The 12,088-nt window shown below is 38.9% G+C and overlaps 1 protein-coding gene across 4 annotated transcripts; it reads left to right on the plus strand.

The window, feature by feature from the left end:
* Positions 1-1,274: 1,274 nt before the first annotated feature.
* LOC120055962 (microtubule-associated protein RP/EB family member 2-like) lies at positions 1,275-11,618 on the plus strand. 4 transcript variants are annotated; one of them, XM_039004044.1, is made up of 8 exons: positions 1,275-1,365; positions 1,718-1,949; positions 6,211-6,338; positions 6,897-7,042; positions 7,252-7,471; positions 8,981-9,144; positions 9,619-9,777; positions 10,071-11,618. In XM_039004044.1, exons 2-8 carry the CDS (start codon positions 1,936-1,938, stop codon positions 10,155-10,157), a joined length of 918 nt encoding a protein of 305 aa, XP_038859972.1. In that variant the 5' UTR covers positions 1,275-1,365; positions 1,718-1,935; the 3' UTR covers positions 10,158-11,618. The 4 variants fall into 4 exon arrangements, with proteins under 4 accessions (XP_038859972.1, XP_038859973.1, XP_038859971.1 ...); XM_039004045.1 differs by lacking the exon at positions 1,718-1,949 and having other exon boundaries at positions 1,278-1,365; XM_039004043.1 differs by lacking the exons at positions 1,275-1,365; positions 1,718-1,949 and adding an exon at positions 4,187-4,424.
* Positions 11,619-12,088: the final 470 nt, after the last annotated feature.

The following is a 12,088-nucleotide window of genomic DNA, read 5'->3' on the forward strand; positions in this document are numbered from 1 at the left end:
TGAGATCTGGGCTCTTCGCTGGCCATGGCAGAACACTGACATTCCTGTCTTGCAGGAAATGATGCACAGAATGAGCAGTATGGCTGGAGACATTGTCATGCTGGATGGTCATGTCAGGATGAGCCTGCAGGAAGGGTACCACGTGAGGGAGGAGGATGTCGTCCCTGTAACGCACAGCGTTGAGATTGCCTACAATGACAACAAGCTCAGTCCGATGATGCTGTGACAAAACGCCCCAGACCATGACGGACCCTCCACCTCCAAATCGATTCCGCTCCAGAATACAGGCCTCGGTGTCAATATAATTTATATAATTGCTGTGTGCTAAGGGAAATGCTAAGGGGAAATCTGAACTGCTAAACTGTTAACTTCTTACAAACAAATCAAGGTGCTCAGTATGCAGACCACTTATTGCAGTCAAGCACAGTCAATGCTGAATGCTGAAATATGCTCTTTGACTCAAATCTCTAGCAAGTCTGCTTATTAACCTACACATATAATGGAAACTGTTTGTAGATAAGATCTCAACCAAGGAACTGTGGACCTTACGTCTTGCACACACTTGTGGGAGTATCTCATTTGTTTTGTTTGACATATTTTGATATGATATTAAATTAGTTGACCAAGTCAGCTCTGGTGAATGTTTACTTTTTGGCCTGAAACCAAATTCCTTACAAGCCTCAAATCATAGATTCCCACTAAATGTGTCTGAAAGCCTTTGCTCTGGACCACAGCTTCTCTCTCCAAGGAGATTTATTTGTGATGAGAAAAATCTATATATGGTTTTCCTAGCCTCACACTATACATTTTAAACAAGCACATGGAAGTTGTTTGTCTTAGAGCTTGATTTTGCACATTTGGAAACAAGATAAGTCTTATCATATCCAATGTGGTATAGGAACCTTGAAGGTGAAACCCTTCATTTGAAGTACAAAAGTACTAGTTGGATAATTTAAAAGAAAAAATGTAATATATAAAAAAGAAGAATTAAGAAATTCAATGACATACTGCATTTTCTCTGTATACATTGCATATTGTCTTATTGTGTAATACTAAAAGGAATGCAGGAATACATTATCATGTTACTTAAAAAGGAGAGTGCAGAGGCAACTTCAATGCCCACGTACATTAGCTGTCAGTTGTGTCAGTTGTACTCAATGAGCAACGCATCAAGTTATGACTGGTCGAAATCACACCAGATGTTACAATCAAGCCAATCGACTTCAGCAACGCTAGTTCCTTGTCGAATGAAACATGTGTACGTTGTCGGCGTCATCAGCTCCTACAATGAATGGAAAGAGGGTGGGGTGACTCAGGAAAATAGCAGCTTTTGAACACCGAATAACCTGAAATCTGAGTTCACTGGTGAGTCAAAAAATCTACGGTTGCAATGTGTAATTTTTTGTCAAACTTATTGAACATGTTTTAGGGCATGTATGGCGGGCTGTACACCTCAGTATATTGTTGAATTGTACTCGATGTAATGTGGTTAATACTGTATATGTTGGCTACCGGTTTCTGTCAAAGTGGGCTTGTAATTATTGCTAGCTTGCTAAGTCCAGCAGTGTACGTTACCGTGGTAGTGCTAGCTACCGGTATACATTGATTAGCCAGCTAGCTAGCATGCTAACAATGTTTGGTTTGACAGCTAGCCACCTACTAGTTTGGAAGTTTCACTCACTACTCCACTTTCACTTTGGTTTGTGTGTCTTTTTAGCATGTGACATTTTGCACATTTGAACCACTTCCCGCGAGAAAGGGGACTGCAAATGGTAACCAAAACGCTCTACAACAACGTGGATATCAAAAAACAAGATAATGCTTGTAAAAAAGATATTCAGCTATGAAGTCCTTTGACAAGTCTCAGCCACCAGAGAGAAACTTCTTCATTTGTGCACTGTGCTGACTGCTGCTCGGGTTTAACACAACAACAGCATGACACCACAATGGTACAGTGCAAATCAATACAGTAATTCAGTACCAGCCAGCTAGGTGTCCAAGACAGCTGATGCCCCTAAGCAGCTGCAAAAGAGATCTGAAATGGCATATTCAACTTGGCATTTTTTCCTTATGTTATGATTTCTGCAGTCATCATTATCCATATTTGCCCGGTGTAGATTTGAGATGGAGAACAACTATGTGTTTAATCATCAGAACGTTTTCATGTTGTGTCTTTGGCAATGTTTTCATTCCTGCTTTTCTTGAGGGCATATGTGCACTGACTGAATATTTATTCAGTCAGTGCACAGAGGAGTACACTGTGTTCTAGTTGTACCAAGAATAAACAGTGTGTGCACTGTCAGAGGATTACTACTCAGGCTGGCTTATATTTCATTCATATACAGTACCAGTCAAAAGTTTGGACACATACTCATTCAAAGGTTTCTTTATTTTTACTATTTTCTACAGTGTAGAATAATAGTGAAGACATCAAAACTATTAAATAACACATTTGGAATCATGTAGTAACCAAAAAAAGTGTTATTTGAGATTCTTCAAAGTAGCCACCCTTTGCCTTGATGACAGCTTTGCACACTCTTGGCATTCTCTCAACCAGCTTCACGAGGTAGTCACCTGGAATGCATTTCAATTAACAGGTGTGCCTTGTTAAAAGTTAAATTTGTGGAATTTCATTCCTTCTTAATGCATTTGAGCCAATCGGCCAATCGGTTGTGACAAGGTAGGGGTGGTATACAGAATATAGCCCTATTTGGTAAAAAGACCAAGTCCATATTATAAATGACAAGTTTGTTGAGCTAATTGATAAACTGGCTTATATACAGGTATTCTGTTTCAACTAATCTATTTATTACCAGTAGTTGAATCAGAGTTAGTGCTGGGTTGGAACGGAAGCCAGCACACGCTCAGTAGCTCTCCAGGACCAAGGTTGGTGAGTGGTGACCTTATAGTATGGCTAACAACAAAGGCTTTTGTTCTGCTACTTGTGTTTGCAGTACAGCACTTTAGAAGGCAATCCTTTTAAGCCATAGTGCGGAGCGATTAGTTCTTTTGAGGTCGGTTTTGGTTCGATTATCAAACTAAAAAAATCAGGGTTTTGGTTTCAATTTTGCTTTTTTTACATGAAATGCGCTATGCATTATGTGGTTGAATGCTGTAACAACACAGAATAAAACAATTAATACAAGTCCCATGATGGTAGTGACTGCCAATTTCTGCTTATCACTTATTAACCATCATTTATTCACATTACTTTTATAAAATATTTCAGTTCTGCATATTGCATTTGGTTTTGTCAATGACTTTATTTTATTGCAAGTCATCTCATCTCTAGAGCTACTGCCTATGCTGTCTGACAACACTATTTTAGTAGTTCTTCAAAGTAAATAAAGCATACTTTTATGACTGCTGAATACCAACTATCAAATACTTGGATAATGTATTTTCAGGGAGAGATACCTCGTGAAGCAACTGCTCACTATCCCTCTCCATCGTGCATTTTTCTCTCTTCTCAGTGTCTGTCCCATTTAATGTAGCAGGCATAAAATAAACACACTGGACAAGTAGGTGTGCAATAGATGATGGTCATTGTAGTTAATTACCACATTTTCTGAGCTAAACTATGTAGACTGTTGGCCTGTTATCTAAAGCATTGAGCTCACAGGAAAAAAAGAACAAAATGGAATTTAAGTAATTGAACCAACATCAATCAATTAGTTGTTTAAAAAAAGAATAAAAATAAATTGGTTAATGCTCAGCACTAGCCATCACTGGAAGAGGGTTGGTTTTCAGTGCAACATTAATGAAACTGCTTACCAGTATGCAAAATAAAAAATTAACTAGAGTTCCAGTTCAGAATTGGTCCCATATGTCCCGGTCACAGATCCACTATTATTCTTCTGCATGCATTTCAACAATATAATAACCATTAATATTGTTATGTAAATTAAATCCAACAAGCAATAGAATTCTCACTAGCCCAAATAATGAGAAGATAGAAAACCAAGAAGCACAATAGATGCATAATTTTATAATAAAGACCTGGCATTTAAATGTCTACAAGTAGGCCAACTCCGAGGCACGAAATAAACAAACATTTTGCGTTTGAGTGAGAAAGGGTCCCAATGTCCCTTCATTTCTATTAGTGGAATTCGCCGTCCACCTTCCAAGAAGCGCACCGCCACCCCATCAGTCACGTGATTGGTTAGGGTGCAGTGACGTCACCAGAGACAGATTTGTGAAGAATAAGCAGACTAGAGAACGAGCCCGAGGTGCGTCACTTTATATTGCATTGTCCTTTCATAGAGAGAGAGCAGATAATCTGTTCAATATTTTAGAGACCCAATGCCTGGTCCCACCCAAGCACTGTCCCCAAATGGAGAGAATAACAACGACATCATCCCAACGGACGGATCCAACTGCATTCCTTACAGAAAAAATACAGTGCGAGGAGAGCGCGCCTACAGGTAAATCAGTGCAAATGCCGCAGTTGGCGTGGTTTCATAGCAAGGCTTTGAGCACAAGGTTGCTGCAAAACCCTGAACATTTGTTTCACGAGCATTGAATGTTTTCCATGCCACGGTCTAGCGCTATTTCGATTCCGTTACAATGAATCGGCTCGTGCAATAGTGCATGTATTGCCTTCTCGTTGACTTGTCATTATCAAATCCAACATGTACGTGCTGTTTCTTCACCATGGGTAAATCGTTTTGAGGAGGCCTCTGCAAGTTAACAATTCTGCCAAAGCGAAATATGTGACATTTACAGTGGTAAAACGGCACAAATTATGTGGCGAGTTGGAAATAAGACCGTTGTCAAAGAGACTACCCCGTTAGCTTGCTTCATTATCACATACACAGTCACTGTCTTGACTATAACGTTAATATACTACTGCTATACTATTTTTGTTGGTCCTACCCTACCTAATCGTGTGTTCTGTGCTAGTTATTCCTTGTATTATATGACATGGTTTTAAAACCAGTCTGTTCAAATGATAAGCTCTAATGTCTAGGTCAAGTATAGCCAATGAGCTAACTGGCTAACAAAGCTAGCAGTACATCCGCTTTGTTGACACGAACGGCTGTCCTTTTTATCCGTGCGCAATCAATGAAAGAGGATAGTTCGAAACCGAAACTCCAGTCCAAATTTGGTAATTGGAATAAATTACGCGCTTGATGTAATTGTAGCCTAACGTTAGCTGTTACCGTAATGGAAATGCATTGTCCGTCTGCCGCTAAGTGGCCTGCCCTCCTTGTTATCTGTGACAGTGGGATGTAAGATTATTAGCTAAGTGTTTGGTATGGTGGAGCGATAGAACACTAGACATTAGTAGGCCCGTTTATTATTTCTGATACCCATCTGAGAATATGAAATGGTGCAATAACAACTCGGGTCTTACATTTTGACATTATGGGCTCCAGCCTCATCATTTAGAATGAAATAATTCCAAATACCTAAAAGTGGTGAAAAGCCTATTTTGTTGCACTTTACAATGTTCTTGCATAATGTAGGCTACACTCGTCAAAGACCATGTTTGAAGTTACTGTGATCACTATGGTGATCAACAGTTTCACACATTATACTATTCATGCTTTTTTTTGCACTGTGAGAGCTTACACCACTTTCATTTCACTTTGCTCCATTGATGTTTCTTAACACTCACAATAGCCAGCTTCATTATGAAGATACATTTTTTTTATCCTCATGCAATGTCTCATCACATGTAGATTTTGTAGTACAACTATACTCAAACTTCTCTCAAATTCAATACTCTCCTGAATGCTTTTTTCATATTTGTTTGAGCCCTCTCCTGTTATGATTGTATTTGCATGTTTAGTGTTGATAGTGTGTATCCATTGCTGTTAAATTGGACATTCTTTATATTTGCGTTACTAAGATGTTATCATATTACTAGACCTAACATGGGATATGTGTGGCTTAATTTCGTACAGTATCTAGTAGCTGTGGTTATATGTCTAGGTTTACTTGCTTTCTGTCAAATCAGTGAGTTTCCCTTTGATGGTTTGTATTGTCGTCTGCCTTGCTTACTCTTTGCTACTGCATCTCTCTGTTTAATGGCAGTAGTTGAAAATTATATGCAGGTTTTTATCTGTTGGTCAACAATTGTGTGTAAAGAATGTTGGCTAACCATTATGTAAAAGAGAGACACAAATTTTTCCTTATTTTGAGATGGTAATGTTTTGTAGAAAATGAATTATAACTGACTGAGAGATGCCTTCCTGTCTTTTGCAGTTGGGGGATGGCGGTCAACGTATATTCTACCTCAATAACCCAGGAGACTATGAGCAGGCATGATATCACTGCCTGGGTTAACGATCTTCTCGGTCTGAACTACACTAAAGTGGAGCAGCTCTCCTCAGGTAAGAATAATTACCCTGTTAACTCTGCTGCAAACTGTGCTTCCTCCCAGAACCAAGGACCTCAGGATATAGGCCTAGCATAAGAAGGGAGATCCAGGATGATACTATAGGTATTGGATGAGAAACAGATGGCCATACTTTTCCTCTCTTATATGCCCAACTTCTGCTGATAACCCTCTAATAGGCATAGTAATATGTATAATCAAAGAAACCTGGTGTAACCCCAACCTTAACCTAATCTTGCTCTGACAGAGAAGATGGACTATGCTATTAATAAAATTAGTTTGCGCACTTGCTGTGCCTACCATGCCATGGCTACCCCAAGTAATCCAATCTCTCCTGAACCACACACAGTCCTGTCGCAAGGTGTGCTAATGAGACCATGGAATTAGTACCTAGTCTGTCTTTTAATTGAAAGGATGTGTTGTGCACAGGTTTGCTAATGGCAGTACCGTGAAACACTTCCATCAAGCATATGCCTGAAAAATAGAATTAGTTTGCACTTGTATCAGAAGAGAAACAAGCAGTAATTTTTGTCACATCTTCATTCCCTTCTAGGAGCGGCCTACTGCCAGTTCATGGATTTGCTATTCCCTGGCTGCGTCCATCTTAAGAAGGTTAAGTTCCAGGCTAAATTCGAGCATGAGTACATTCATAACTTCAAGCTGCTGCAGGCCTCTTTCAAGAGAATGAATGTGGACAAGGTGAGAGGATGAGGTCAAGTAGTGTCCTGATGGGATCTACCGTAGCTGCTAATGACAGTTAGTTGCATTGGCAAGGCTATATTAGATAGAACACACACAACGTTCATTTTTTTTCTTCTAATTTGTCATGTCACATGAAGTCCAGATTATTAAACAATTACCCCAATTATTTTATCTTGATCATTTATTTCCACTTCTCCTCTTTAAAGATTATTCCTGTGGAGAAGCTTGTGAAAGCCAGATTTCAGGACAACCTTGACTTCATCCAGTGGTTTAAGAGGTTCTTTGATGCCAACTATGACGGTAAAGATTATGACCCACTTCTGGCCAGACAGGGTCAGGATGCCATCCCCCCACCTGACCCCGGTGAGCAGATCTTCAACCTGCCAAAAAAGTCCCAACACCACGCAGCCAGCTCCCCCACTGCAGGTAAGACCAGCTACCTGAGGGGTCTAATAGAAAGCAGGATCAATGTGTTAGCCAGATAACTTGCCTAAATATTAGCATGATCTAACTGACTCAACAACCAAAAACACATAAGTTTAGCTTTCTTAATGAACCAGAACATTTGTTTAATTCTGGTTGTTTATCAAAGTTAGCCTGCTAACTCATTGATCCTGTTTTGTAGGACACCCCTCTGGACAGCAGACATTGTTTATGTAGATTAAGAAACTGACTGAGGGTGTTTTCACTTATAGTCCTCTTTAACCTATATCAGTCCTCTTTACTCTGGGGTAAAATAAAAAGCTAAATAACTATGTTCTCTTTGTATTCACACTGCCCTTGCCTTTGAATAAGGACTCAACTCTTTTGCCAGTTCACTTGACCTGGTCTGAGTCCTCTTCGCATTCACATTGCTATGTTTATAAAGGAACCAAGAACTTTTTCCAACATTCACTCAATGCACTCTGGGTTTTTACAAAGCCATTCTATCAGATCATGTTATTGGACATCTAGATATACTTTTTGGAAGCTAATAGATTGCATTTAGTTAAAAGATGAGATTTATAATTTGAAGATAATATTAACATGTAAAAATGATTGGTAACAGAATAAATAGTAGAAGAATACTGCAGATTAAATAATGCTGTGATTGAACATTTTACACCCAATATAGGCCACTGGCCCTTTACGAATGACTTGCCTAGTTAAATAAATAAAAAGAGCTAGCATTGATTTTATGGTTAATGCTATCGAGGCTCTTTGGGACGTTCCTATCCTAAACTTAACCCTTAACTATTTTAAATGTCAACTTCCATGGGGTAACGTCAGAGTTGGGACGTCCCAACGATCCCGGATAGCACGTCTCTTGATTTTGTATCCTATGTTGTGATTATCGCCAAATATGTTGTCTTCTCACATTATTCAAACCCCACAAACAAAATAAACAGCGTATGAAGCTTTCTTAGCCTATAGATCACATAGTGCAAACAAATAATCTGAACGTCGTGTCAGTACAAAACTCCACACATAATTTGGAATTTCTGTGCGTTCTTGACAATCGCTAATCAATATCCAAAAACGGCACACGTTTTCTTCCACTAACCTTATCATCTTTTCTCTTTTGTAGCACCAATGTGAGGGATTATGGCAGGGGAAACGGTGTTGCATTAATGTAGTGCAGTAATAATGACAAGCGAACCTGGGAAGCTTTGTGTTCGCATTGCCCTAAAAACGGGAACCGGACCACGGAATTCAAGCGAACCAAACTCAGACCACCTCTTGTTGGTCTCAGTTTGGTTCGCTTCGGGGGCTCTTTTGAGGGTCTGACTTCCTTTTTTAAATTGTACCTTTATTCAACTAGGCAAGTCAGTGTTCACACTGAACAAAAAATTAACAAACCGCGTTGAGTTCACACAAATTGGCTGAAAGGGACCAAGTGTGAACACCCTGGCATGACCAGATTATTTACATTTTCTAACCTATCTTTGTGTTCAGGAGCCACCAGGGCAAGTGCAACAACCCCGAAACAAAACCCCTGCAGCCCCCATCCATCCTCCAGACCCTCTTCAGCGAAAAGAATCCCAGTTGCAACTCCAACAACAACTCCGGCCAAAGGAGAGCGGGAACTGGAAGCACAGGTCACAGGGCTCAACGACCAGGTATAAAGCCACTACTACAGCATAATTACAACTTAATATATGTAATTTACTACAACAGTGTCATTACAATTTAATATATCTAAGTTGGACTCACTGTTTAGATTCGTAAGAAGGATGTGTATGTATTGTTTTTGGCAAAACCAAAATGACAAGTAATTACAAACTGCATTGAATGATCATTCCATAGGATTAGATTACTGTTAAACCCTAAACATGAAAACGATTCAAGTAATAAGCCGTTGGGGATCAGAGGAACAGTGGTGTATTACAGCTAGATTTTTAAGATGATGCGCTGTCCAACTTTGACCATTTTGTATTTTATTGACAATGGAAAAATCATTAATACTGCACATCATTATACAAAACAGTTTCCACACAAAGAAAATTGTGGTGTGTGAAGTAAAACAAATAGATGATAAGAATATCAACTTATCTGTGCAATACTAATACTACTTTGCCTCATTTTGTGTACAGGTGAACACATTAAAACTTGCACTTGAGGGTGTGGAGAAGGAGAGGGACTTTTACTTTGGAAAGTTGCGGGATGTGGAAGTGTTGGCACAGGAACAAGGTCAGGAGAGCGCCCAGTTCGTGGAGCGGCTAATGGAGATTCTGTACTCTGCAGACGAACAGGTCAGTCGGCTGTATTTGATTGGCTCTTCATTGATTGATCATTCATAGGATTTTCCCAGAGGCGATTGGGTGTGGGTTGCTGTTGTGCAACATTTGTTTTAGGTTCCAGAAGGTTGGTACTGGATTGGATAGCAAATGTTTTGCTAATCGTTCAAGGAACTCATTTTCTTTGTAATCACAGGCCTTTGTTTGTTTGATCAATTGATTTAGGTTGCTGGTGCTGTTAATTACTTGAAAATATCTATGGTGGCTCTGGCCCTGACATTTTGCTATGACTGCTTGTGTCCCTTCAGGAAGGTGCAGGAGAGGTGGAGGGAGAAGATGTGGATCTAGGGGTCCATGAAGAGGATGTTCCTGATGATCAGCAGGATGAGTACTGACTGCCATCACTCCCTGTCCTTGCCCCTGGCCACAGCCCTGGCCCCACCACAACACCATGCCCTTTTGTTTTGTGAGAATTTTGTTACAGGTTTTATTTTTTATTTGTTTCTCATTTTTATTTTTTCCCCTCGTGGTTTGTTTATTTTTTTGTTCTCCTGAAGACTGAGCACATGAAACAACCTCATGCAAAGAAACACGACCCTAGTTTTTTAAAATATATATTCCTCTGCTGTTCTACATTCTGTGTGTTATTGTGACTGTTGTGAAATGCTGTGGGCAGGTTGCAAGCTCAGAACATCACAGAAGTTTCCAAGGACAGTGACAAAGGGTGAAAAAAATAAGTCATCCAAAATTCTAGATGTGACAAAATGTTGTAGTATGGAGTGGACAGATAGTGTTTTTATCTGTCAGCAAGTGTTATGTATGTTGCCAGCTTCGGTCGGTCCCGTGATCCTTCCATTATGTACGTTGTTTCAAAGTTATTGTTTATTTTATTTTTTATTACATATCAACCATATTAATCATGAGAATGCAATAAGAAAATGCCCTGAAGGGCTCGTAGTATCTCCTATTTAACCTTCCTCCATATGTTGCACTGACATTTGACTCTGGAATGGATAATACTGTATGTCCATAGACTCACAATTCACACAATTACAAATTAATTACAAAAACAATTAAAGCTTAGAAGACTCGATATTGCCTCTCTACATGAAGTGAGCCACTACGGTCCATGAGAATCATAAATGAAAATCAGTAGTGAGTTAGTCACATACTAGTCATAATTTGTCTATCTTCATGAATTCTAAGAATTCTGATAAATTGATCGGTGTACTCAAAAATGCCTAATTTTCACCAGATTTGGGGCTTCAGTGACAGAAACAAGGTTGTTTCAGTATGGCTTCATCATAAGGGAAGGGAGCTCATTTTAGTGTAGACTAGTATGACCACAATGAACATTATTTTCAACTTTAGTTTTAACAGCAACTAACCACCTTCGTATTCAGTGGAAGTCAGGTATATTTCAGATGTTTTCATAAGACTTTTGAACCACATGTCTTAGGGAAAGTTGTGAGTCAGTTCACTGAGTAATTTGACATACTATATTCCAAGTACGTACATTGTATACTTTTTTTTAATGTTGCATTTATTCTTATTGAACTTGGCAGTGCACCATAATGCTTTAGTCATATATTGTGTAAATGAAAAGGAATGTAAACATGTGCTGTCAATAATTATATATATTTTTTCTGACGTCCCACTCATTATGCATTCCCCAAAACGTGTTGCATGTTTGCATTTTATTTGTGAATAACTTGACCTGCTTTTTAAATATTTAATAATAATAAAAAATAACTATGTGAAGTGAGATGTGTTTTTGTATGTTTAACCTGCGTTTTGAAAGCTGTTGAGATTTGGATGGATTTACTGTAATAAAACCTTTCACCTTTTCAGTCAAATTGAGTTTTTCATTATGTTGTATCATCCATCAAAATACCAACCTTCAATATAATTCATTGCGACAGTTGATTTTTTTTTAAATGTAAGGAACGAAAACTATTCATTTGGATTTGGCAGTGCAGTGGTCAATGAAGTATTGATGCCCAAAACAGGCTCTGTCTATTTGATGTGTTTACTGAAGGAACCGACTCCATTTGGGTTTGCTTTGCACCAAAATAGTACACTTTGTCTAGTGTTTCTGTTCCAGTCTATTTATTTATTTATTTAACCTTTATTTAACTAGGCAATTAAGTTAAGAACACATTCTTATTTACAATGATGCATTGCAGTAACAGTAGGGCACTGTAGAGTTGATTGAAGTCATTAAAATTACATTTCCTCAATGAATCCTCTAACATTTGCCAGCTTAGAACCAAGTTCTCTGCTGCAAACTCAGAGGCCTGACAAGTGGTAGATATATAGCCTCTTG

This window comes from Salvelinus namaycush, chromosome 11 (genome assembly GCF_016432855.1).
Source record: "Salvelinus namaycush isolate Seneca chromosome 11, SaNama_1.0, whole genome shotgun sequence".
Lineage (NCBI taxonomy): Eukaryota > Metazoa > Chordata > Actinopteri > Salmoniformes > Salmonidae > Salvelinus > Salvelinus namaycush.